General features: G+C 41.0%; 4 protein-coding genes across 4 annotated transcripts in view; 2 read left to right on the plus strand and 2 right to left on the minus strand.

Annotated features, from left to right (window-relative positions):
- med20 (mediator complex subunit 20) overlaps positions 1-1,772 on the minus strand; it is a 2,449-nt gene extending 677 nt beyond the window's left edge. Inside the window, exons 1-2 of the mRNA XM_085354187.1 lie at positions 1,730-1,772; positions 1,373-1,518 (exon numbers count right to left, since the gene is read on the minus strand). Coding sequence (XP_085210313.1) covers positions 1,373-1,518; positions 1,730-1,743 — 160 coding nt within the window. The 5' untranslated portion in view covers positions 1,744-1,772. The remainder of the gene's footprint in view (positions 1-1,372; positions 1,519-1,729) is intronic.
- A 220-nt stretch (positions 1,773-1,992) lies between these two features.
- Positions 1,993-11,774, plus strand: bysl (bystin-like). Its single transcript, XM_085354188.1, has 7 exons — positions 1,993-2,372; positions 3,379-3,529; positions 5,167-5,305; positions 5,515-5,648; positions 5,742-5,902; positions 10,881-10,983; positions 11,141-11,774. Exons 1-7 carry the CDS (start codon positions 2,108-2,110, stop codon positions 11,493-11,495), a joined length of 1,308 nt encoding a protein of 435 aa, XP_085210314.1. The 5' UTR covers positions 1,993-2,107; the 3' UTR covers positions 11,496-11,774.
- A 1,980-nt stretch (positions 11,775-13,754) lies between these two features.
- Positions 13,755-16,901, plus strand: ccnd3 (cyclin D3). Its single transcript, XM_085354189.1, has 5 exons — positions 13,755-13,988; positions 14,061-14,276; positions 15,439-15,601; positions 16,336-16,478; positions 16,704-16,901. Exons 1-5 carry the CDS (start codon positions 13,755-13,757, stop codon positions 16,899-16,901), a joined length of 954 nt encoding a protein of 317 aa, XP_085210315.1.
- Positions 16,902-17,297: 396 nt separating this feature from the next.
- Positions 17,298-26,616, minus strand: nuak2 (NUAK family, SNF1-like kinase, 2). The gene is made up of 6 exons (XM_085353259.1): positions 26,165-26,616; positions 22,162-22,282; positions 21,582-21,733; positions 20,601-20,666; positions 20,227-20,479; positions 17,298-20,135 (listed from the first exon to the last, which is right to left on the minus strand). Exons 1-6 carry the CDS (start codon positions 26,402-26,404, stop codon positions 19,090-19,092), a joined length of 1,878 nt encoding a protein of 625 aa, XP_085209385.1. The 5' UTR covers positions 26,405-26,616; the 3' UTR covers positions 17,298-19,089.
- Positions 26,617-27,126: the final 510 nt, after the last annotated feature.

Genomic DNA, 27,126 nt, shown 5'->3' on the forward strand with positions numbered 1-27,126 from the left:
AGGCTGAGATTTGCAGCTGAGGTTTGGACGTGTACAGTGAGGGATAGTAGATATATTGGGCAATGGATGTTAAAGATGGAGGAGCTGCCAGGCAGGAGGAAAAGAGGAAGACGTCAGAGGAGATTTATGCATGTAGTGATGGAGGACATGTAGATGGTTGGTGTGACAGAAGAAGCTGCAAGGGTGAGATGGAGGCAGATGATCTGTGGTGACATCTAAAGGAACCAGACTTCTGGCCATATAGATATACAACTATTACTTATACTGATGATGATTGTTATTCTCCCACAGATACATTCAAAAACTGTGGCGAAACAGTAGCCAAAGATGCACAGGAGGAATCAGCGGTACTGAAGAGGACAGTAGCAGTATGTCGATGGAACTTGTAACATTTCTAAGGAGGTGCACACCAGGCTGCTGAAGCATAAATCCCCCAATAAAAGTGACTGCCTTACTGTGTTGACCTAACTACAGCCAATCAAACTGGTAAATGAACCAGTACACCAGTACTTATGTAGCTTGTTTTAATGTAGCTGAGTACTCAAAAGCACTTCCTACTACAAGTCTCACACTCACATTCATACAGTACTTTTGTCTATGCCTAAGTGTTTTCTAACACACACACACACACACACACACACACGGATGCATCAGGGGCAACTGAGGGTTCGGCATCTTTTCCATGGATACTTCAGGATGCAGACTGGAGGAGATGGGGATCTATGACGCTCTCTACCAGCTGAGCCACAGCTTGTGTGACAAAAATGTGAATTTTGACGTTTCGTTGTTTTTTTTTTAAATATACATGTTATGTTTGCTAATATTGGTAAATAGACTGCACTCAACAGATTTTGTGAAGTGGACATATATATATATGTATATACTGGTTTTGCAAGTATCTATATGACACTGACTTCATTGTACCTATATTATAGTCAGTCTAGTCCTTACAAATACTTTATAGAACTGTGATGTTATATTTGTCACAATTTCTCTTGCCCTCTTTGCCAGATCTCTCTAGAATTTTTTTTAATGTCAGTGACACTTAGCTGCATAAATAAGGGAGATATGAAAATCACTTTGCCAAAAAACAAGTTCTGCTTTGTGATAGAAATGTTCTTTCTTACTCAAAATGACTCAGAATCGTTCGTGAGAGATCTGTTTGACAGATTATAGGCCAATAAGTCATTTACAACAGTTCAAATACCGGCAATCTTTTTTTTCTTTGCAAACAATCACACGAAAAGGGGATAAAATACTCTGCAGCCCCACCTAGACATAGACATCAGGTCACCCTCATGGGTGAGTGCATTAATGTGATCTATAAATCTGAATTCTAAAGCTCAGAAACAAACAGATAAAAAATTATTACTGCTGGAATTTCCCGTGGCATGGTAAGTCTCGCAGTCCACGCAGAAGCTGCCTTGCTTCACGGCGCCCAGCTGCTCCAGCTTTTTGTGCAGCATGTCCACAGTCTGCTGCACGCTCTTCCCCTCCGCCACGGGCACCTGGCACACACTGCGGGGCACAGCAAGCAGAGCACTTGAGGGACCAGCATACACTTTGCCCTGTGTCACGTTACCAGCATTGTTGAGTGAGACAGAGCCACGCTCCGCGGATCAATGGGACAAAAAACCACGCAGGATGGTTGAGGCTAGGCTAAAACTGTTTGAATATTTAGGGGTTAAAAAACGTTTAAAATCAAACGTAGGTTTAAAAACCACCTTACCAAGTAACACCCATTGATATTTTGCCTCTCTTCACTTGTAGTACGGTGTTTGAGCACTTCCGGGTTAAATAAAACCCCTTCCGGTAAAGTGAAAGGAAACAACAGAAAAAAAAATAAAATATTATTGATAATAAAGAATGGTGAATATTAACACCGTTTCACAATGAAACAGTCAACTGACGTTGTTGCACTTTTTTTCTGAAGTGGTCGCCGAAAGCCGGATGTTACGTGAGTGTGTTGCGTCACTTCCTTCTCCCCGGACCTACACACGTGTTGAAGCAGTGACTGTTTACAGTGTTTGGTGAGGTCTGTCCCGTAGCTCGCACATGTCCACGGGAACATCCACACTGTGGTCACAGCTGAAGTAAAACCGCAGCGATGCCGAAAGTCAAACGATCCAAAGGTGGAGGAGAGAAGAGCGGAGCCGCGCCAGTGGCGCTGGCCGACCAGATCCTGCAGGCGGACATTGTCCGAGCCAAAGGCCGGGTCAAGATCAGAGACACCCGGGAAGAAAGCGACGACAAGTACGTGGACGAGCGGTTGTCACGGAAAATCTTACAACAAGCCCGCATTCAACAAGAGGAACTTCAGACCGAATATGGGCTGGCACCAGAAAAGAAGAAAGCACCAGTCACTGTTCTCGGTAATGTTGGATTGGTGTCGTAGTTATCCTTAAATTGGCGGATATTTGAATAGAGTTTGGTGAGCCAAGTGCTAGCACCATGGGCACATCAAGTCAGTCGTCTTTAACACACATCGCATTTGTTCAATGTCTTCTGACTAGATTAGGTAGCTTTTGTTTATATACCTACATTTGTCCTTTAACTTTCATAATCCACAACATTCCACAGCGCACATCTTTTCATGAGAAAAAACTAATACTAGCTCTGGTTTGCAGTCTTGTTACTATACATATAAAATACACTCTCACAAGCACATTTTAAAATATAATTAAAAAGCATTTCTCTGGTCTAGATATTTATTTGTAGCAGGTATGTCATAATCTATAAATACAAGTAATATATCCATTAAACCTTTATCATGTGCAACCCCGTTACACTACTAATGTTTTTTGTTTGTTTTAATAAAATTATCATAAATGTTTTTATTAGCTGAAGGGATTGATCTGTTAATCTGCTGCCTTTGTAACTGCTTTTACAAAAAAAAGTAAATATTGAAAATTTGGTAGGTTTTGAAAGTTGCTTAAATGAATAAAAATTGAGTGTTATCTGTTATCAAGTGTGAAAGATGCTCAAGAATTTATTAAACAATATTTTTTAATCTACTTTTTTGGGTTCTGAAGTATTGGCTGCAGAGATGCGCATATAAACAAAAATATCATAAAAAGTTTATCTTTAATGCCTGATCTGGACATATTTAATATTTAGTTTTTTCTTAAATACATACCAGAAAATTATAAAATAATAAGACATTTTTAAAGCCTGAATTGTCCTCCTATTGCTAAATGACCTAGGAGTTTTCCACACAAATACATAGAAGTGCAGCACATGTTGAATCCATGTTAAAGTGTAAAATCTTTCCTTGTGATTGTCTTTATCAAGAGACATTACTTAACTAAAATATTTACACCCAAAACAGTTCAGTGTGATCTTCTAATGAGCCATCTCCATCTTGTAATCTTATTTTAGGGCCTGAGTCTCAGGATGCAGACTCGGATGAAGAATGGCCGGCGCTGGGAGCAGCAGGTCCTGCAGATGTTGAGTACGATGAAGAAATCGTCGTTGACGCTGAAGATGAGAAGGCCATCGAGATGTTCATGAACAAAAACCCTCCAGTGAGGTGAGCTACACCATCGCTTTAACTTGAGGCGCTGCGAGCTCAGCAAATCCTTAGCTTTGTGTTTGTACTAATGCTGTGCAATAGTGGAAAGTTTGGTATCGAGTAGGGGTGGGCGGTATAAACGGTATACGGTAGAAACGAAATGAATTTGGCCAATGGTAGAGATTTTGACTATAGTGCATGTTGATGGTGTCATCAAGCTGCGCCTGTTTTGGTCGAAAGCATTGCAGTGGCTGCAAGCAATGTCATCTGCAATTTGGGCGACAGTAATAGCAAAGAGACGAAGCTCGTTTTAGAAAAAGAGGAAAGCCAAAAACTGCGCTTCCTCCACTTCCCTACCATTGATTCATTAATGTTGAATTCTCTCGCAGCAGCTCTATTCCCATGTTGTTGCAGTATATTAATAACTAACCTCGTATTGTGGATGGATTATCTCAGTTGTTCTCCTGACTGAAGTTTGGTCCATGCGATTGCATTTGTCCCTGACCATCGGACCCTCACGTAGAGCAGGGTGATATGACCAAAAATATTTATCACGATATACATTTGAAAATCTGCGATAACGATATAACTGACGATATAATTGACACTAGACAAAATGCTTTACAACTCCACAACTTTATTAGTGCAAAAAACATCAATGTATTTCACTTAAACAAGCAGCTGTTTTTTATCTGCATTAAAGTTATATAAAAATGTAACAGTGCAAATGCAAATTCCTTGCTGACAGTTTAACCAAAAAGCATTTCCAGTGGAAACTGGCCGACATATCCTCAGCATAACCATGTTTAACATCCACTAAACTTAAGACGTTATACACACACAACACAGTAATACTATGTTGAAGCACAGTACGTATCACTCTGCGAGGCTCCTGCCTACAATAGCCGTAATGCTCCGACAATCCATCAAGGGGTGCGGCTTTGTTGTTTACCAAAGTCGTACTAAAACATTTTTGACAGATTTTTGAGCGCCGTGTTCCACATAAAATCGGTTTGAGGTCAGTAAGCTCAACTAGAATTCATACATAAGGCACACTGTCGATTTTTGAGAAAATTAAAGGATTTTAAGTGTGCCTTATAGTGCGAAAATACAGAAGAAAAGAGTATATCGTGATATATATCATTACCGCACATGCTTCAAAGTGTACCGCGATATGGATTTTAGGCCATATCGCCCAGCCCTAGTATGAGCCAATACCAGCACTTCTAACCTATAAAGGAGTCGCCTTCAATTTGCAAATTCTAAATATATTTTAATGACAGCTAAATCTCTGGTTTTTGCTTTCGACAATAATTAGTTAAAACAGCAAAGCACATCTTTTTAACCTTTCATTTAATTTGAAACTTGTTTATTGTTTTTTTGTTTTTTAGAGCTGTAATGTTATTATGGGTTTTTGGATCCGGTTCTCTTGTTGCGATCAACACAACAAGGTTCATAGTGCATGTTTGAAGTGTAGTTTTTCATTTCCAAAACATAACTTATCCAACATAATTCAGTCGGCTACATAATGAACATGGAGGATAGAAACAAATTACCGATCAAATTGTGCTGGTATTGATCCGATACCAATACCAGCACTGGTATCGATATTTGGATTGGTCGGCAAACCACTAACTCCTTGGTGGCTCTTGCAGACGGACGTTAGCCGACATCATTATGGAGAAGATCACAGAGAAGCAGACAGAGGTGGGCACGGTGATGTCAGAGGTTTCCGGGTGTCCGATGCCACAGCTGGACCCAAGAGTAACAGAAGTGTACAGAGGTGTCGGTAAGGTAAGTTTACTTCAAGCCCACCACACGTCAACTAACTGGGAGACAAACTAAAGGAAAATAGACACAGTCAGTGGAGAAGCCCACTGGCCCGGTTAGTCATGCATATCATATCGAGCAGAGGGGGAGTTTGTACACATCGCTTGTATAACAGGTGTGTTTTTGTTAATGGAGACATGTTTAAAGTTGCCCTTTCTCTTCTTGTGCTTCAGGTTCTGTCGAAATACCGCAGCGGCAAACTGCCAAAGGCCTTTAAAATAATACCCGCGCTTTCAAACTGGGAGCAGGTTTTGTATTTGACTGACCCCGACTCCTGGTCGGCAGCTGCTATGTACCAGGCGACGAGGTAAACTTTGAGCTGATGCGCTTTGTGATGATTCGTTTTCCGCAAGTTCTCTTAAGTGATATAATGAAGTATTTTTCCTTGTTCCTTTTAAAGGATATTCTCGTCCAATCTGAAAGAGCGAATGGCCCAGAGGTTTTACAACTTAGTGCTGCTGCCTCGAGTACGGGATGATATCGCAGAATACAAGCGACTGAACTTTCACCTTTACAGCGCCCTGAAGAAGGCCCTGTTCAAACCGGGAGCATGGTTTAAAGGTGAGACTGAGGATTCGAATAAATACTTAAGATTGAGAACAGACTGTGACAGAACTGAGTAGAAGTGTGTGTGGAAGTGATTACAGAAATCTAGTAATCATAGTAATATAGAGTCATGTGTTTTCAAACTAAAGCATTTAAATAAATGTTATGTTACTGTACATTCTAGGTGTTATATTTAAATGTAGCAAACAAGCAGAACTAATTGGACTATTTCTGAAAAACCACTGGTGAGCCACATGTGTCTCAGCTGAAACACTGAAATGCATATTTTCAAAATGCTGTGCGTTCATTTGACACACATTTGTTCATGAAGAGTATTCATATGAAAAGAGAAGGAGAGACCATAAAAGTACATCTTTCCTTGTGTTACAGTGCTGTGATTGCAGCCTTTCCTCAATTCCCTGTGAATGGGAGCCATGGCCTTTAATTAATGGTGATGACAATCTGCGCATCAGTTATAATGAAACTGATATTGTGGCTCATTGTTATGCAGTGGTGCTGGAGATGCCTACAGTCTGCTGAGACTGACTAAGTCACTTGGATGAGTCATGAAATGTTTTGTAGATGAACTCTGTCAGCTTTCTAGGATTTCCTTACTCGGGTCGCTGAGCATTTTAACAAAAGTGTTGCATTAACTGTGTAGGAATGACAACTGTTGTGCACATTGAAGAATATGTAAAATGTCAAAGAACAGTTTCCACTTTCTGAAATATCTTTAAGAATTCAAAGTAAAGGGTATCTGTGAAGTCAGGACAAGTTCTGGAAGAGAACATCTCCATAAATTTGCACATATGCTGAGCAGAAAGCAAAATACCCACATGACTGCAGAGCAGCTGCTTGAAGCTTTAACTGATTGGGGTGGTTGTACTGTTTCGCTGTGTTGATGCACAGAAGAGATCTTGTCATTGGCAGCATCTTTGTAAGCTGGGAGGAATAGATTTCACTGACTTTTGGCAAATTTTGCATGCAAAAATGATGCATTCAGTCACGACAGGGAAACTGAAATAAGATTGGGGTATACAACTGGACAGTGATCCAACATAGACTTTGAAATCCACCATGAACTACTCCAAGAACCCCTACAGGCTACAGCTCGGGCCTGTAAACAGTAACCTTTGTTATTGTTTGATTAAATCTTCATCGAAGGCTTAGATCCAGTTGCATGTAACCCTTGGAAAAGAAGTGGGTACATTAAATGACTGAGAGGATTTGGCAGCTTGTTGCATTGCAGAAAACAAGCTTTCTGGGACATCTCAGATTTCCAATTTCAGCACTAAATTTAGAAATATTATTCTGAAGACCCTGATGGAGGATTACAGTGTCCATAGGGTAAATAGCACCATTGGTTCTGGTAGGAAAGTAATTAACACACTCAAATCTAATTGGGTCAAAGCGTCTTTCATACATCCACAACTGATTGTTGAGGATGATTTTTCTTTAATCTTGTCAGTCTTGTGTTCACAAATTGTCCCAGTTCGGTGGGACTATTTTCCCTAAACATCCTGTGACCTATATTCTGGCAAAACGGTAATGCGAGATGTCACCACTGTGTGGCAGTGTTGCTTACAAAGATGTATTTTATAACCCACGAAGCATGAGAGAGTGGGAGAGTGAGAAGTGATCAGAAGCATGCTAAATATTTAATTTAGTGGAGAATTTGAAGACGCTAGAATAATGTGTTTAAAAAGCTTCAAATATTATTTTTAACATAATTAAGCAGCGGGCAAACTTGTGCAGAATCACCTTAATTTGGATTTCATGAGCACATGCAGCCCAAAGAAAAATAACAGTAATAATAATCATAATCATAACCATGTTATAATGATTCTAGCATATGTATGTATGTTTGTAGGATCCTGTCTACTCCTAGACGAGTGGAGCTATTTTAATGAAACTTTGCATAGACATTGACACTGACCGTCAGTATGTATGGCATATTGAACATCATAGAATGAATGATATATATGATGGGGTGAGATAGAGTGGAATGCTTTGGTATAGAATGGAATAGTATAGAATGGAATATTATACAGTAGGGCTGTGCGATATGACCAAAATCTCATATCCCGATAACGATATAAATCACAAAAAATTTAATATTTTCTGTAAATTCTGTGAATCTCGTCTTGCGTGAAGTGTTTCCAGCTGGGCGTCATGTACCTGGAGTCGAGTGTTTTAACCGATGCATGAAACGACACATTGTTAGACAGGTTTTAACGGCCGCCGTTTTCTTTGTGAGTATTTATTACACGGCGTACTGCGGGGAAAAGCCTCTTCTAACGTTTAAGTCTAAGGTTTATTTTTTAGCACCTGGCGGCTCTTTTTTGCTTCTCATCCGTAAACACTCTGCATACTTTTTCACATGATTCCGTTTATTTTGAAAATTCTCAACAGGATCTTGAGTTTTATTGTGAAAGGTTTATGTGGAAATTAACAAGCGGACATGCGATGGTTTTACCGTCGTTGTTGCTAACGACAACCCATAAAAACAGGCGCTTGTCCACCTGTAGTGTGGTTATATTAAATATAAGAGAAAGAGAGAACTTTAAGAAATTAATATAGCCACTACAGTGACCATCAAAACGATGAAAAAATATTGCCGTAAGCAGTTTATTTTGCGACACCACGAAACAAACGATAGCGTAAAATGAAACAATAGACGTTTTTCTATCGTCATTAGGGCTGCCACGATTTGTCGACTAGTCACGATTACGTCGACTATCAAAATCGTCGACGACTGATTTAATAGTCGACGCGTCATTTGAAGCTTTGTAAGATCACAAAAGACGCAGGAATAAGTGGCAGGATTTAAGAGTGTAATAACGGACTGAAACAGAAGATGGCAGCATTGCATGTACAAGGATGTCAGCTACCGTTAAACCCCGAAGAAGAAGAAGAAGCAGCTGTGTCCCAGAATTCGTAGCGCGGCCCAGCGCAGTTTCCAACAATGGCGGCAGCTAGTTAGTTTTAATATTACTCTTATTATTCTTTCTGGGTCACAAAATAAACGTTTAACATATTTTCAGGCGAGAATGTAGCTGTGTAAACCTCAAATATCTGCTCAGTTTATCAGGACACCACATATTTTCAAAAGCGCTCCGACGTTTTCGGAGACATCTGTTACCCACTGGCTCGTTAGCGAGCCGGGGGCTAGGCTCACTAGCGCCGTGAGAACACCGGACTCCGGGCAAATCGTTTTCAAACCCACCGCCGTCTTTCGCTACTCAGGTTAAATATATATGAGTCACTTAGATAACTTAAAATGTTATTGTTTGGCTTTTTTTTTTAGTATTTTATTTGTTCCTGAGTAAATCAGTTTGTCTGAGATTAAAGTTATAGTTTTTACACAGCTGAATAAACGTCAAGCAGACAACTGATTATCAGAAGTGTGAGATGCTCCAGAATATACTCCAGTGTCCTGTTATATTTTAGATAGCAAGGAGTTCATTAAACTTCACCGAAACAATCTGCAAATTTCATTAAAATTTAATAAACTATCATCTTGTCTTTATTTTTAGTTAGCACAGACCTTAAACACTTAAAGCTGTAAGCTAATGATAGTTATATGAGCAGATGCTGCTGGTGCAATAAGCTGTAGTTTTACGTCCAATGGATGATGATCTGATTAGTCGACTAATCGCAAAAATAATCGGTGACTAGTCGACTATCAAAATGATCGTTTGTGGCAGCCCTAATCGTCATCTGATATATATCGTTATATCGAACAGCCCTATTATACAGTGGAACACCATAGTATAGAATGGTGTGTGTATAGAATGGAAAGTCATATTATACAGTGGGGTGTCATAGAATGGGAAGCTATAGAATGGAATGCTATAACCATACAATGGGATGCCATAGTGTAGAATGGAGCGCTATATAATAGAACATCATAGTATAGAATGTAACATAGTACAGAACGGTGTCACCAAATGAAATCCCATAGTATAGAATTAAACGCCATAGACTGCAATTTCGCAGTATAGAATGTTGTGGCACAGAATGGAATGTCATACAATAGACTAGTGCTGCAGCTATCGATTGTTTTAGTAATCAAATAATGAAAATGTGTATCCTATTGATTAATACTATTGACCACTATTGATTGATACTTTTGTCTTATTAATGAGCAATAATAAATATTCAAGAATGATCAAACACAAGTCAGTCAAAATGAACTGCTCATTGGGTTAAATTTTAGAAATTCTAGTGTTTTAAAGTTTAACTGCATACAACAAGATGTTATATTTAAAACATTTTTAAGATAACTTTTCTTAAATGCAAAAACATAAATAAACTCAAGTACAGTGAAAGACAAATAAAATAAGGTGTATATTCAATCTAAACTAAGGCATCAAACATTTACCTTGACTCTGTGTTCTTGGAAGGCTTTCCCCAGTGTTTTATCAGTAAAGGTTTTAATGGTGATTACAGGAACAGCGCTGCTGTTTTGGACGTAGGAGAAGTGTTTTCATTTACTTAACCTGAGCACACCATCTCAGTAACAGCTCCGCCTCTTTGCTCTTCACGGTGTATAAACACACTCCAGCTCCACTTTGCCACTGTTGCCTTTATCAGTGTTTTTGTTTACAACTGGGCGCTGCACGTGTTTAATGTTGTTTTTGTTCATACATTGCTCCTAAATGCATTTCTATTGCAAGTCTGTTTTAAGTCACAAATGACTTGCCATAGTATAGAAGAGAACCCCATAGTATAGAATGGTGTGCCATAGAGTGGAACGCTGTAATCATAGAATAGAATCACAGAATGCCCCGTCATGGTATAGAATGGAACATCATAGAATTGAGTGTTCCATTAGAGTGTATAATGGCATAATACTATAATTAATTGAAAATGTTAAAAAAAAAAAAACTTGCAGTTTGATCCTTAATTTTTTTACCTTTTTTTTTATTTCTGTCTATTATAATTTTTCTGGAACACTTATTTAACATTTTTTTCCTGGACCTTCACACAGGTATCCTGATTCCTCTCTGTGAATCTGGGACATGCACTCTCAGGGAAGCCATCATCATCGGGAGTATCCTCACGAAGTGCTCAATTCCCGTGCTGCACTCCAGGTGAGGCTTCCTCACTGACATACGCTGGCAGACAGATGTCAGCATTTGCTCATGTGAAGTATTAACCAGCTGTCCTTGAAGGCCTCATTCTGTGCAGTGCAGGCAAGTTAACACAGAGTTCAAGGTTATCTAACAAGCAGTCTTTCTTGTCTTTCAGCGCTGCAATGCTTAAGTTGGCAGAGATGGAGTATAATGGTGCCAACAGCATTTTCCTGCGCCTCCTGCTCGACAAGAAGTACGCCCTGCCTTTCCGTGTTCTGGATGCCTTGGTGGCCCACTTCCTGTCCTTCCGCAGTGAAAAACGCGAGCTTCCTGTGCTGTGGCATCAGAGTTTACTCACCTTGGCTCAGCGCTACAAGGCTGACCTGGGGTCTGAACAGAAGGAAGCACTGCTGGAGCTGCTCAAGATACAAACACACCCACAGATCTCTGCAGAGATCCGCAGGGAGCTGCAGAACTCGGAGTCGAGGGACATTGAAATCGGGCTCCCTGTTACAGTGGAAATGGACTGATTTGGTTCGGTTTTCTTCCTTAGTAATGTTTCCTCAGCGTGAAAAAAAAAATCTTGGATTTTCAATATTCTTCTTGTCATGGGATAAAAGAGTTTGGAAAGATCAGTGTCTTGGAGTTCGCACATTTGGAAATGCACATCACTAGTGATACTGCTAATGTAATTTCGTATCGTCACGCTCAAGCTTTTTCTCTACAGATGCAGAGGAGTGGTCACGTGGCTTTTCTGTTCATCTAAATAAGAACAGCTCTGTTGTTATGAAGCAGAACATTGATTAAAAACGAACTGAATCTTTAAACATTTGCCATCAATGTCCATTTATTGCTTTTGCCTGTTAGAGTTCTGTAGGAGTTGTAACATGTTGAGTATGTCAGATTACCAAGTAGAGAGCTGCCTCTGGTTTTAGACATTTTTACAAATAACTTCACAGATTTATATCACCAAACTAAGTTAATGAGTCCTGCATTACTAGTGTATAATCGTGTCCGTCTTGTGAAGGAGTTTAACAGCCATTAGGTAATTCAGTTTATTGACCTCAAATGGAACATAGTTACACCAAAAAAGTTTGCCCTGGGCCTTTTTGTACACTGCTCAAAACCTTAAAGGAACACTTTGAAAGCATCAGATGTCACTGGGGAAAAAATCATGCTGATCTCTACTGATATGAACTAACTAAAGTGTTAGGAATGAAAGGTTGTCACATCATGTGATGGAAATGAAAATGATCGACCTACAGGGGGTTGAGTTCACCGGCGCAGTCTCAAAACGGGTCCAAGATTTTCATCCTGCCACCTAATGGCAGTGAGCAGATACCGGTTCTGCATATGGTTTAAGGACCACCTTCGGCCCTGTCAAGCTCTCTTAGAATAACTTCCTGTCTCCTGGAAGGAAGTTTCAAAAGACAAGAAAGGACCCCGCTTGTCTCATTGATTTGCTCTCCTGATATTTAGACTGTAGTATTGATATTTTAACCTTTGCCTTTGTTAATTCCCTGAAACACAAAGCAGCTGAAACTGATTAACAACGCCCTCTGCAACTTAACTAACCAGATCAATATCTCAGAGGTTTCCCTGACTCGATGCTTTAGTCTGACTAAAAAAAAAAAAATGCTTCTTTGACTTTTTTGAGCAGTCTAGATTTGCTGTTGTGCTTGGGTTTGTTGTCCTGTTGCAGAACTAATTTCAGTCAAGCTTTAGCAATCAGAGGAGTTTATTGTGGACACAATGCAAGGTGCCCTCCACCACTGTGTTTATACCGGTACGCTGTGCTTGGTTTTCACCAAACATAGTGCTGTGCAACATGACCAAAACATCTCAACTTTGCTCCTGTTTATCTAAAGGACACTGTTCCAGAAGTCTTGTTTTCTCAGGTGCAACTTTTTAGAGAGAAAAGACTTTCTTGTGAGAACCCTTTCAAATAAGCCATACGTGTTCAGTCTTTTTCTAACTGCTGTCATAAACTTTAATATTTAGCATGCTTGCTAAACCGGTAGAGTCTGAGATGTAGTTGTTGAGTGAGTTTGAGTGAGCATTGGCTTGAATATAGTTGAACTAAATGCCAACTACAGAAGTTGACCCAAACTGCTTTAGAGACAGCTAGGCACATTTATATTCAAGGTCTCCAAAAAACCTAGTTTCAAAATACATAAAAAATTGAAAGGTTGATTTTGTAAAGTAAATATTACAGTGGTTTAGTGATCATTAAAATGTGTTCAGTATTTGTAAGTTAATGATGACTCATCTCATAAATCCTGACACAGCGCTGTCCTCTATAAGCTGCCTTTATAGGCAGAAAGTGTTGGTATCGACAATACTAGACCTGTATTTACTTGGTATCAAATTTGCTGAATGGCACAGAACAAAAATAAACAAAAAAGAAAGTTCCTAAATAAGGCTATGAGATATGGGTGGATTTTTGTTTAGAGGTCTTCGAGATTTCCAGGGGAAAAAAATTCCAAAAATATTTTTAATTTTTAGTAAATGTATATGCATTTAAAATGGCAAGGAAGACAAGAAGAAGACAAAATGCAAATAAGCTGGAAAATATTCAGCTTTAATTTTTGTTTATTTTTTGAGGGCTAAAATAAAATTCAGTTCAGTTTGAAATTAATACTCTTAAAGAAAATTAAAGAAAAAATATTGGCTGAAAATGGCGTTATGTCAGCAGCTACTGGACAGCTAGCTAAAAGAGGAATGGCCGCCATAACGGACCGAAGCTAACGCTAGCTAAACGGTTTATTGATGCTCCTTCACTGAACTGGATGTGCCTGGAAATGGAGGGCTTCAGAGTTGATCCGGAGATGGGAAATGTTAGTGAAACAGAGCAGGCTGTGGTCCCCCGGGCGAGCAGGGACCACGCTATGACCGGTGATCTCAGAGTGCTACACAACCTGCGGGCCTTTGAGGAGACCAGCCGGGTGACCTCCCCCTTTGACGGGGTGCAGACAGAAGTCCAGCCGTACATGAGAAGGATACTAGCTGTGTGGATGTTTCAGGTATACACTCATCAGTCACAGTGTAATTTTCCACCTAGTTCAGGTGAAATAAACCAGATTTCTGTCTGACAGGTGTGTGAGGAGCAGAAATGCGAGGAGGAGGTGTTTCCACAGGCGATGCGTTACCTGGACTGTTACCTGAGCCGTTTTGCAGTTGAGAAGACCAACCTGCAGCTGTTAGGGGCAGTTTGTATGTTCCTGGCCTCCAAAATGAGAGAAACGATCCCCCTGACTGCCAGCAAGCTTTGTGTCTACACAGAAAACTCCATTTCAGTCTCAGACATTCTGGTAAAGGCATTAACTATTATAAAGGAGCTAATATCCTTGATGTTTATCTCCCCCCAAACAGCACAGAAAAACTACCACCACTGACCAAGTCTGGGTTATAAATAAATAAATAAAAGTAATAATCAAATGCACAATTAAGTTTGGTCGCATAAGTCTGAGGGATCCCACATAATAAGTGAATAAATGAATCTGCTTTTCCCACTAAAATAAAATGTATTTATTTGACATCCTTGATGCTTTTTATGCTTCTCTTAAAGCACTTTTTTAAAACCTCTTTAGGCTTCTAATAAAAGAAATTGTGAAGGGATTATACTTATTTTATTTAACAGATCATTACTGGTACATCCCAAGTATACACAGGGAGGCTGGATTTAAACCCAGGACCTTCTTGCAGTGAGGCGGTGTTGCAAACCACCCCACTGTGACCCCTCTTTCTGTTGCATTTATTGCAAATATTCAAAGCGACCTCATGATTTAACTGAGCCTCCAGTTTGTCTCTTTTAAAAGTGGAATCTGTAATACTTGTTTTCCATGGATCTCACGATAATCCCCAAAATCAACACTGTTGCTTCTTAATCTGTGGATAGTTTTCCTGTTTTGGCCGCATCCAGAAAGGCCAGCTACATTCCCATGAACCTCAAATATCCTGGTGGTCAAATGAAAATCAGACGGCGTAATGACAGTCTTGTAGCTTTGCTTTTGTCATGAATTTCATGAGAGGACATTTATAAACTTAACAGAAATGCATACTTTGACCAAAGCAGTGCTTCTCAAACTGTGGTTTAGGCCTCAATGATATGACATTGGGCAACTGCAGATGGATCGTGGACACACCTTTCAATACTTTTATTCCATCTGAAAAGGAACAACAGTTGTAATATTCATTGAAGACTAAGTAGAGACACTTATTGGTACGATTTCTAAGGGCACAATTTTATCAAGGCCATTTTAGAAGATCTTTGTAGGTAGGAAGCCGGAAATGTTCCCTTTTCACAATCATTTTTTTGACCAAAGGCTTGCAGGCATGCACACTGTTCAGGACACGGGGGTTTGACTGAGGGGTTAGGGTGACCAGCACTCGTTGGCTGATCTGAATGAGCGTTCCTGCTGTGGGATTTTGATGGTGGACTGGCTTCAAGGAATGTGTGTGTGTGTGTTGCAGCACTGGGAGCTGGCAGTGGTGTCAAGGTTAGAGTGGTGTCTGGCCTCCGTGGTCCCCTCTGACTTCCTGGAGCCAATTCTTCACGCTCTCCCCTTTGTCCGACCTCCCCACCTTCAGAACATGCGCAGGCATGTTCACACCTACATCGCTCTGGCTGCCATGGGTACGTTGCATAACTGAGTTACCTAAACATGAAATGGTATCCCCAAATGAAAGACAATATCAGTCAATTTAGTGTTCAATTTAAGGCAGACAACTAATGGAAAATACATTTTAACAAAAAAAATCTTGTAATGTAATGAAATCATCTCATTTACACCCCCCTGTAAAACAATCCGTGATAAGACTTTTTACTTCATGATCATCAAGGGACTATTTAAGCCGTGAACAGTGGGCATCAAACAGCCCCAACCATGATTACGATGTGTCAGCAGTTCATTTTGGATAGTGAGAGCAGAGTTTGTGTAATCCTGCATTGTCTGCTATGAAAGACCTGCATCCAGCTATTCAGCTGGCCGAGTTCCCACCTATCTCTATCTGCAATACTGCCCGAGGCTGCAGGTCACAGGGATACAGTTAGTTGCTGCTCTTTCAGGCAGCTGTTACACATTTTCAGCCCCATAAAAATAAGACATTTTAACCCACTCTAAGGGTGTAAAGCAAGAACTGAATGGCTGAGTTTTTGTCTCACCATTTCTCCTGCTTCAAGCAATTAGGATATCATATTATCCTGTTCTGGGAAGTGTCTGTTTTAAGCTTTTAGGTTCATCTGTCAGGGTGTGTCGAGCATGGTGGCGACCATCTGTCTACCATCTATTTTCTTTCTCAATATTGTGTGGACAAAGTGCTCATTATTAATAGAAGACACGAAAGTAATAAAACGTTTTTAATTATCAGAATGCAGGTTTTCAGTCTTCCCGCCCTCCACTGTAACGTGTGCCTGCGTGAGCATCGCCACGCAGAAGCTAAAGCTGCTGGACGCTGGCGTGTCTGCAGATTCAGTGATAACGTTTTTGGCCGACCTTTTGGCCGCTGATCAGGTAAGGCTAATGTTTAACTGACTGAGTTTCAGGCAGTATCTCTTTTGACTTTGCCCTTTCGTCAACAGCGATGGGTGTATTTGTCGTCTTTGATCAAACAGCCTGAGAACTGCTGCAAACAAACCACTGTTTAAAAAGCATCTTAAAACATATCCATGATTATATGTGCGGCCTTGTCACCGCTGACAAATTCATTGTTTCTATGTGAAACGTGGCCCCGAACAGAACGCCCTGCTCCTCTGCTATGACCAGCTCAGGATTGTGTTAGAGCTCAGCCTGCCCTCCAGTTTTCAGGATATGGTTTGCAAGCCAAAGGAACACGGATCAGGGAGCAGTTACACCCCTGCTGACATTCAGGATGTTGTACTGACACCGACATCCCCACCAGAGGAAATCAAACTAAAACACTCCTCCCTGCCTTGAAAAGTTTACTGCCAGGAAATGAAACGAGAAGGCCAGATAAGATGGAAGAAATTCATCTACGTGGCTCTTTGATTAAGATTATTTTTTTGTGCATGCTTTGTTTAAGAGTGTTGTTTTCTGGAATCGCGTAAGCAGTTTTATCCCTTGATCTACATAAAAACCTGCTGTGACAGTGAGAATTAAATTGCACCCAATCCTGCCAGCAGTGTTTGCACATTTTAATTGTTACTTTTTGCAAATCTAATACTAGTGATGGTGGTTCTGTTAAGTTTAAACTGAAGTCTGTCTGCGGTTCGGGCTGTGCTGAATGCAAATGAATCCTGTTATACGCCAATGCAATATCTGTATGAAGGCCATTAACAACACTGGCCAGCAAATGAGTTGTTTGTTGTCGTTTTTTTATTGACTTCCTCATCCCAGCAAGGACAACACAGCAGAACAGTCACACAAATGATAAGCCAGTAACTTTGGCAGACATGGTTTAAATTAAACCTGAAATATATGGGATAAGGGAAAGGGAGAAACAAAAACAATGAAATGCCCACATTACAACAAACACATTAAATTATTTTATAAAAGCAAAAAACAAAACAAACATCCTACAAACAATATTTTCCTTGTCACACATGAAAATCAAAGATCATATGTGAGAATGAGTTTTACCTTCATCTTAATACAATCCATCAGATTCCAGAAATTAAGAAAAAAAACTTTCAATAAAAAAAATAAAAAAAAGTATCTTTTGCAAATGAACAGGCTTTCAATTCCTGATGAGCCTCCTTCATCAGAACCATGTTTCTGAACAACATGGTTCTGCAGCTTGCATCAATGGCTTTGTGCAACTCTTGTTACATGACACTGATACATAAATGGTGTATTTATCAGGTTTCAGTGGCCTGAAAGTGCTATTCCAGGCACTGGCTTAGCATCCAAATTAAAATCAAACATACATGCTGATGTAGCTGAATACCAGGAGTATTTCATAAAGCAAGACAGAGCCAGGTAGCTACGAAAATATCTGGTCAAGCTTAATTAAGGATCAATACCTGCATTTATGATTTTAATTTGAACTCTAGTTTTGATTCAGTGACTACTTTTTGGCAGCGCTATTTTTAACTGGTGTTATCTGGCCTTATAAAATACTACGCTGTTCCATAACCGATGATTCAACTTCATAAAAAAAAACCCAAAACAAATAGTAATTAGTTGGGGAACTTCATACTGTTGATTTTCAAAACAAAACAAAACAAAACTGGGCCCCACCTGTTTTTGTAAAACTCCCACACGTGTATGTAGACTCAAAGGCTATTTGTGCACTTGTATCAGCGCAAGCTAGCAAGCAAAGGCAGGTTCGACTGGTTAGGCCAGTGATTCATAGGGTCACTATTATTATTCAAGTCATTATCCAAACACAGAACAAGTCATTTCGGGAAAACATTTATAAAAAAAAAAAAAAAAAGTCAGTAGTCCCCGTTTCAAACATCAAAACTTGGCACATTTTGCTGGGGATTTTTAGCGCCAAGGTTTTCCAAATCTGCTCTTTGGCATCTGTGAAATGTTACCTTACCCATAAACAAAACTCATTCCAACATCGAAACTGTTTGCTATTGCCGTCATCATCCTAGACAAACATCATGTTGACAGAAGATTACGAAGCTAGAATCCAAATAACACTCATTGAACTTTCTCAAACTTTCTTGTTGACAATAAACCACAATGCAGAGTATTCTGCTGCTGTAACTCGGACACAAACCAGCTACATTCAATCAGATCTACTGTAACTGTATTAAAAATGTCTCCCGAATTTCCGTCTCTGAAGTGCTTTTGGTTTCATTGTGAATTAATTGACTAGCAACCTCTAACAATGAAAACCAGAGTTCAAGCTCTCTTCTCCTGAGACTGTTTGATGAAAGTCAAATTGCACTATGTAACATTTCCTTTGCGTAATTGCATTTCCTTATTTTAGTTTCGGTTAAATCAAATCGACCATCTCAAATACAATCAGTCTTCTCCCTTTTTTTGGTACTGTATTAATTCCTGAATTCTGCCAAAATGATCACCTTACAGTGTTCTGGTATTTTCACACAACGCACTTTGGCTTTCATGACCACAATATTGTTAAAGTCACTTCAAAATTCAGGATGACCACTAATTCTTTAGCCAGCATCTTGTCCCTTATTACTGGTCTTCAGCTTGCATTGGAGCTTCGTATGACCATGGCCTGTTTGTAAGCCTCTGTGACGTTATCACAGTCTGAAATCGAAAAGGCACTGTCAGCCACTCCAGACTTGTAACAGTCCCAGGACCTCAACAGCCCATCGGACAGAATTCTGTCTTCTTGGATGTCCAGAAGGTTATCAGCAGAAACGCAGCCTCTCATGCTCGCCTTGGCTGGTTTATCCATTTGCATTGCTGGCCTCACGTGGTCTGGTAGATCCAGCTGATCAAAGGACTCTGAAGATAAAATGCTATCTTCGCTGATGGCTCCGCTTGGTCTTGATCGGCCACCTCCATGAGGCAGAGATGTCGCCAGCTGGTCCAAAGACCCAAACTCATGTAACCCACCAGAGGAGAACTTTCCATTACGCTTGAGGATGCCCTTCCTGTAGGGTGCTGAAGGGCACTCTTTCGTTTGCGTTACCAAGCCAGAGTCACTGTTCTCTGGAGATGATGAGTAATACCCCGACTCTTGCTCAGCAGGCTTCTTTAGGATACCTTTGCGAGGCAGCTGTGCAGCTGAAGGTGCTTTACCTGGTGCAGACAAGTCCAAGATTTTTTGTGGCTCCACTAAACTGACAGTTGATGTTTCGCTTATCGACTTCTGTTTCACACTGTTACGCCTCTTCAGAATACCCTTGGAGGGCCGAGTGTCTGTGCTACCCTCGTGAACTGCCTGGGTGATGTTATTCTCCTTATGTGACCTTCGCAGGGACCGTTGTCGGACTACATCCCCTGCACTGCCCTGCGTGCGGAGCAGGCAGCGCATCTTGGAGCCATTCTCCAGTAAAGGCCTGGATGTACGACGCAGCCAACTAGCAACACCGGCCAGCCCAGCAGGCTGTGATGTTGACTGAGATACTGGGGCAGAGGTCTGCTCCACATGACTGCTCCTTCTCTCACACAGTAACGGCTGCGGATAGCCCCAGTTGAGCCACCAGTGACCGGCAATCTCCTCTATTGTAGCTCGGCGGTCAGGATTCACCATCAGCATCCAGCGGATGAGTCCACATGCATCTGATGGAAAGAAATGGGAAAAATCAAGACTCCTATAAAAGCTAAAATATAATTTAGCTTCACTGAGGAAAAATCCGTTTTAAAAACTTACCAGAGGGTTTGTTTGGTTTCCGGTAGTCTCCGGTGCTGATCTGCTGCACTAGCATCTTGTGGTTGTTCCCGTCAAATGGCATGGTTCCGTGAACCAGCGTGTACAAAAGCACCCCAAGAGACCAAGTGTCCACCTCTGGGCCATGGTACGGACGCCCGTTGACAATCTCCGGGGAGGCATATAAAGGACTGCCGCAAAAAGTCTGAAGTAACTCGTCACCGTGGTAGAGGTTCGACAGCCCAAAGTCTGCAATCTGTGAGAACAAAAGATGTGATGTGAAGCGTATTTTCCCATTGAAGTTCTTCAGTTACAGCGCATCACTGTTAGTTATAAAATGCGTAACGCAGGCTATTGATTTCAATCCACGTGCATACCTTAACATTGCCGTTGTCATCCAGTAAAATGTTCTCCAGTTTCAGGTCCCGGTGTACGATTCCGTTCTAAGAGGAAAAAGGATTTATTTTTGTTTGTTTGTTTTTTTCCTTCTTTTTTGTTTAAGCTTGGTTTCATGCATGCTGTTACGGATCTGTTTACTGGGAGTTGTCTGCATTACGTAGAAAGGATTTGCTTTACTGGGTTACACCACATTATTCTCTAACAGAATACCTCTCTGGTACGTCAGCAGTGCCTCATTGTGCTGTGCTCTGTAGGGGGGCATGCCTTTGACTCAAGTTTGCATTTGCTTCACTTACAAAAAAAAAAAAAGCAGGTCAGCTACTGCTCCTTACATATGAGCACTTGCTGTAGCAACGAACACATTCTTTGTGTAGCGTGGCGTTCATTTATTGTTAAAATGCCATCATGAAGAAACTTTGGAATTTGTCGCTGTGCCAAATGTAGGTGATATAACAGATGGCCTTTCTCTGTTGAATAACGTGGATAAATAAATGTTTAACGAGACATCAGACCTCTGTAAAGAGGTAAAGGACAGGTGGTTAACACAGTAATATGAAAGGGCAGGTCACTCAGCAAATACTGTCTAGCAAACGTTTATTTATAAATGCTTTGCCAAGCAGAGCCATGATAAAATATAATGTTCACTGAATGGTGGTAATTGCACGGCTCTGGGCTTGCTAGAACAACCGATTGCTGTGTGTGTGTGTTCTGTTCCTTCACACCCTCATTAAACTGTGAGACCATGCGTGTGCATGTTGGGATTGCTGGCCTTTAGCCTTCACTTGGTCTCAGTACAGACCAACTGTTCATTTTCCCCCAGGCTGACAGTGAATAATACCCATTATGTAACTTTGGAGGTGCCAGCGCCTTGGAAAAACAGTGAATCTGAGCGCAGCCCTGTGTCATTAGGCTTAAGACAACAGCAGGTTGAAGATCCGATATGAGAAAAACTGCCTTACCTGATGACAGTAGTGGACAGCTGACACAATCTGCCTGAAGAAATGCCTGGCCTCCCGCTCGGGGATGCTTTTCTTGTCACAGATGTAGTCATACAGATCCCCCCGGCTGGCATACTCCATGACAATCACAATTTTGTCCTTGTTCTCAAATACTGAAATACAGAAGAGCAGAGCTCCTTTGAATTCAACGCTTCAAACCATTTGCAATACTTGAGCTGTGTGAGAGACGTCCATTATCTGTGCAACCGCTAATTTACACCAATTACAGCTATACAGCAAACAAACGTGCACTGAAGTGGAGAAACGCTGAGTGATGACCACCTCATCAGGCGTGAGGGGTGCTGGAAGACACGGGGCTCTGCACATTATCAGCGGCGCCGGATTACGGCAGGAAGTTGCCACTTACGTAACTCTGCATCAGACTTGAGCACAAAGACGTGCGTGACAAAACTCGGAATCTCAAACAGAGAGACTCCTTCCCCCCACCCAAGATATCACGTTTGTATGTAGTGTGTGGGACAGAATGATTAAAGTCAAACCCAAACATAGTCATTAGCATTTTGTTTTTGAAATAATGTACCTTCATATATGGTGATGACGTGCGGATGACAGAGCGAGGACATGATCTCGATTTCTCTGCGAATGTGAATCAGATCTTGTTCATCCTTGATCTTCTCCTTTCTGATAGATTTTACGGCAACCTTTAAGAAAGAAAAATCAATAAAGTGAGAGGTAAGTAAGAATGAGCTCATGGAATAATTAATCATCCAACAGGGAATCAAACTTTTTCTTCCCCCATGTAAGGTCTAAACCACTTTAATGGGCTTCCTTGTGTAAAAAGGGTTAGAAGTCTGCTGGAGGGGGTTACATGAATAGAGACAAAACAGGGAACGAGTGAGCCTGTACTCCAGCTCCCTCCAGCTTCTAATGCTAATGACAACTCTAATGGTCTAGACCTCGAGGTGTTTCAGCAAATCTAATTTTAACACTCAAAAGGACACAAGAGACTGTAGGAGACTCAATAAATGCTAAACCACAAGGTGCACAAGTTGGGGGAAAAAAAAAATCAGTGACAGTAATATTCACGTCAACTTTATCCAACTTTACTGGTTATGTTGCTCAAATAAGGCATTTTTTAAAATCAAATTCAGGTCAAAAGTTGCATAATTATTGATTAAAAAGCAAACAAAACCTTAATGCAATGATCAGCAGAGGTATACTAGATAAGTCATGTCTATTAAGTGCAGTATGGTTTAAAAAAATAAATAAAAAAATCCACAAATCAGCCGCTAGTTAACATAAATTGCCGTCCTCCCACTGCTTGTTTGATTGCGAGTGGAACAATGAGCATTGAACTGAAACCTGTGCCGTTTTGAACTCCGGGTCAAGTATTGTCTGTTTTAAAGAAAACTAGAGTTGGCCGTTAGGTCTGCGAGGCCCACAGAAGTAAAAATTTAAATGTGAATAGCATCTCAGTCTGAACTCGCAGGCAAGCTGTATTCATGTCATTCTGTTGCCCATTGGAAGCGCAGATGCTTGGGATTCCTCTGTGCGCCGAGTGCGTCATCAGTCCACCCCAAGGTTGAAGAGGTGCTGTGAGGCACCAGATGGTGCAGGCGGTGGGGTATCCTCATTTCTAACCCTCGAGGTTCCAGAGACAGGAAAATGAGTAAAGCAGCGACTTGTCATATCCGTGTCAATGCTCTTGGATGCTCTTGCAAATAAACCCCCGTATTCCCTCCACCCGGGCCCGTTTCCTGACTCTGAGAATGGAGGTTTCCTGCATTTGTTTGCGTAGCTGTCAGACAGGCCTGAACTCACACTCATGACGAGTTCACATCCTTGTGAGGTTATCTGTGTGTGTGCAATCTCTGTTACAGACAGTCTGCTCCACGTAATAAGCACAGAGGGGCTGAAATCTTTCACATTTCACAGCAAAGACTCAAACCACATTTCTGCACAACACACACAACTCATGAGCCACCATTATCCCCCTGGCCATTTGCACCAGACAGCCCTGTTAAAATGTAGGCTTAGTGAAGCTTTGTAGAGTTTTAATCAGGTTTTAATCAGGTATGCACAAAATCATGGGTCGATCCAGAAGTTTAAAAACTACATTTTGGGACAGATTTGATATCATTAATATCCTTTTTATTTATTTTTATTCCAGGGAAACAATAAATCATGATATAAAAAAAGCATGTTTAAGGATTTCTTAAGATCCTTAGATCAGCTCTTCAGACCATCTTGGAATATTTATCCCGTGCTCAGCTGATGTGACAACACAGATGAGTCACGCAGGTGAGTATCGGCCTCTGAAATCAGTAAATGGCACTTTGTTTACAGGTATACGGAGTCACTTTATCTAAATAAAGCAAGTATAGACGCAGTCTTAGGAGCTCAAAAAGAAGGCAAATGGACTTTAACTTAAAGAAGTCTGGTTTTTTTTTTTTAAGGCTGTCATGACCTGAATGACTGAGAACCTACACAGACATACAGACACAAGTATTTAACCAGTTTAACTGTGGAGCATGAGTAAAAACGCCCCTGGGAACTCTCTTGCACAATGAATTAATTAACAGCTGATGCAAACCAAGTCTAGGGACTTAACTGGGGCGTCTGAATACACAAACAGCATTCATGTCAGGCACCGAGTGGCAGATCAACCCCTATCCTGATGTATGTTGACACCCCACCCCCCAACCTACCTTACCCCACCTCAGTGGATTATGCAATCAGACTTTTGCACTTAGACAATGGAAACAGCTGTAATGCCACAGCACGCAAGATGAAGCCACTGTTTGTTTTTGTGTCACTCCCCTGAGTCAATGACACATCTCTGTCCATTATGTTGTCAATAATCAGGCGTGCAAAGGCTTCTCTGCTAAATGCCATTTGTTGGGTGTGAGATTCAAAACACGTATGTGGGCTAATCAGTATTTTGATACTTAAAATAAAATAAAAAAATTGTAGGTTTGAAGCATCAGGAAGCTGCCGGCAAGGATAAATCCCAGACACCAACTCATTTCTAATAAAAACAGCAGAGCCAGTCGGTGAAAGAGCAGAAATGGGCGTGTGTGGACACGGCTCAACTTGTATCACTGCATGTTTACTGTAAGCAGCAAAGGGAAGGGGAAAAGGATTCTAACACTTACTTACTTGACTTCTCCACTTTCACAAAAGCAGGACTTTTAACAAAGGGCATTTCCGATAAAGTATGAAACAGCAGCCAAGTCAGGCTTCCCAAGAAAAGGCCGAAGTATCTACAGCAGGAACGTTTAGTTTTCATTTTAAAGTCTAGATGTGGGCTTTGATTTGTATCATTTTAACACACTTTCCGTTTCCCGGTATGTTCGATAAGCCACGGCAAGTAAACAAACCATTAGGCAGCAAATCACACGTTTATCGAGAGAACAAAGATTTTAATAGGTTCACCAAAATAAACTCAGGTGCCAGTTTATTATGTGGGTTTGTTTAAATTGGTTTTAAGTGTTGTTGTTGAGTCAGGGTTTGTTTTGTGGTACCACATGACCCTGACCCAGTCCCGTACAGTATTTTTTAACTGGTCTCACAATCAACCCACTTCCACATTCCTTTCTAAAATATTTAGAAGCTAAAAATAAAAGAGATCCAAGATCTTATAATCAAGGGGAAACCCCCCCCCCTCCTTTTTATGCCTCTTTTAAGGGCTTATCTTTCTAATGTTTTAAATTCCTCGCATTTCCCCTTAGGCCATGGAGAGCTGGAATTTACCTGGAAGCCCAATTGCAACCCCCGCATCCCCCCCCCCCTCCTGTTCCTTTTATCAGAAAAAAACCCCAACAAAAAGAAAGTTACCTAAACTGCTTCCTGGGGAAAATAACTTACCCAGCCCTTTCCAAGAGACTTTCTTTTGTGCCTCACATGGGCTAATTTAAAAAAAAAAAAAAGAGAGAGAGAGAGATAGAGGTTATATAAAATGCCTTGTGATAAATTTCTGTTGAAACGCCATGACAATGACCTCAAACTGGAGCAGATCTCACTGTTTAACCTGAATACACCATGAAGAAGCATGGGCAGATGCTTGCATAATTGCATTTGCGCTTAAGACAAATTTAAGCGCTTATCAAGCAGATCAGAAAGAGTCTGCGGGCTGGCGAGGAGGAAATTATTAGATCATGGTCAGTATATTCCAGTGTGAACGTAAGAAAAGTCCATAAATAAACACACTGAACCCTTCGGCAAACTTTAGCCAATAGACAAACACCTCAGGAGAGATGGCAGGCGCACTTTCAACTTTATTACTTTACAATCCGCCTTATAAAAAATTAACAATATTATTTTTCTTACAATCCAGCAATACTTTGCTTTTTTCAAAGTGAACGCTCTGCGGTAGAGTTTCCACGCCTTTATTTGAAAATTCAAATCCAAGCGAGCTCTACCTGTTTGCAGACAGTCACCTAAAAATAGCGCTCGCTGTCTAAACAACAGGTGGCCGATGGGACAAGCAGTCCAAAGACCGACGTGAGACTGACTGCAGGTAAAATGTGATCAGATTAATAATAATAATAATAATAATAAAAGAAAAATAACACCATGCTTACCAGTCTACCGGACCTTTCCTTGGCCTTCTTCACCTTGCCGTAGGTTCCTTTTCCGAGGGTCTCCAGAAACTCGTACCGGTGTTTCAGGTTGTGTTTGTGGTGGTGCCTCTTCACGGCTTGTTTTTTCACGGGCACCTGGAATTGAGCTTTCCCGAAGGGTGTGTTTTCGTCGTGAAAAGCTCCCCCGACGGACGGCCTGTTGCAGGCTGACGAAAGACGGGCAGCGCGTAAAGCATCCATGCCGACCCCCGGCAGAGGTGTTGTCTTGTGTCGCTTTACTTTCAGAGCCAGGTATTAAAAATGCATTCCCTCTGTGTGGAGCCGCAGGCACGCTTCAGGTTAAAGTCTCGATATAAAGTCTTCAGCTGAGAACTGCAGGTTAGTGTGATCAAGAAGCTGTAGGCAGGAACTGGAACATCTGCGTGTTAGCTCGGTAATGCTGCTGAAACTCAGCAGCAGGTAGGCAAGAGTGAGGGGGAAAGCGGCGGAGCACCGCCCGCAGACGGACACGTCAAATAGTGGAGGGGGAGTTTCAGGTAAGGGAGGAGCGCTGGATCTGCTGCACCGCGCATACCGTGGAGTGAACAAACAGAGCGAACTAGTTCATGTTGGATTTACTGGCTTCAGCTTTATTTAAAGTTAATGTTAAAAACAAGAAGAAATGATTCAGTGTTGCCTGGTAACCTCTTTTAATTCCCACACATGCTTTGTTTAGTTTTTTGTTTTTGGGTGATTGGTGTAAAAATCTGTGTTCCGCAGAAACAGACCAAGGACACCCCACGAAGACGAAAAATCAAAAAACAAGTGGGGCATAGAAGTTGAACAGGTAGTTGCAACATATCCAGTGGTTGCATTTAAGTAAATTTACTCAAACGACCGCCATCTGAGGTAACCGACATGTTGACCTACTTTGCTGGAATATTTCTATCTCATGTTACTTCTAATTCACTCACAGTTTTAGT

Source organism: Diplotaxodon limnothrissa, linkage group LG5 (assembly GCF_057381915.1).
Source record: "Diplotaxodon limnothrissa isolate DT_005_m linkage group LG5, D_limnothrissa_male_GT1.1, whole genome shotgun sequence".
Lineage (NCBI taxonomy): Eukaryota > Metazoa > Chordata > Actinopteri > Cichliformes > Cichlidae > Diplotaxodon > Diplotaxodon limnothrissa.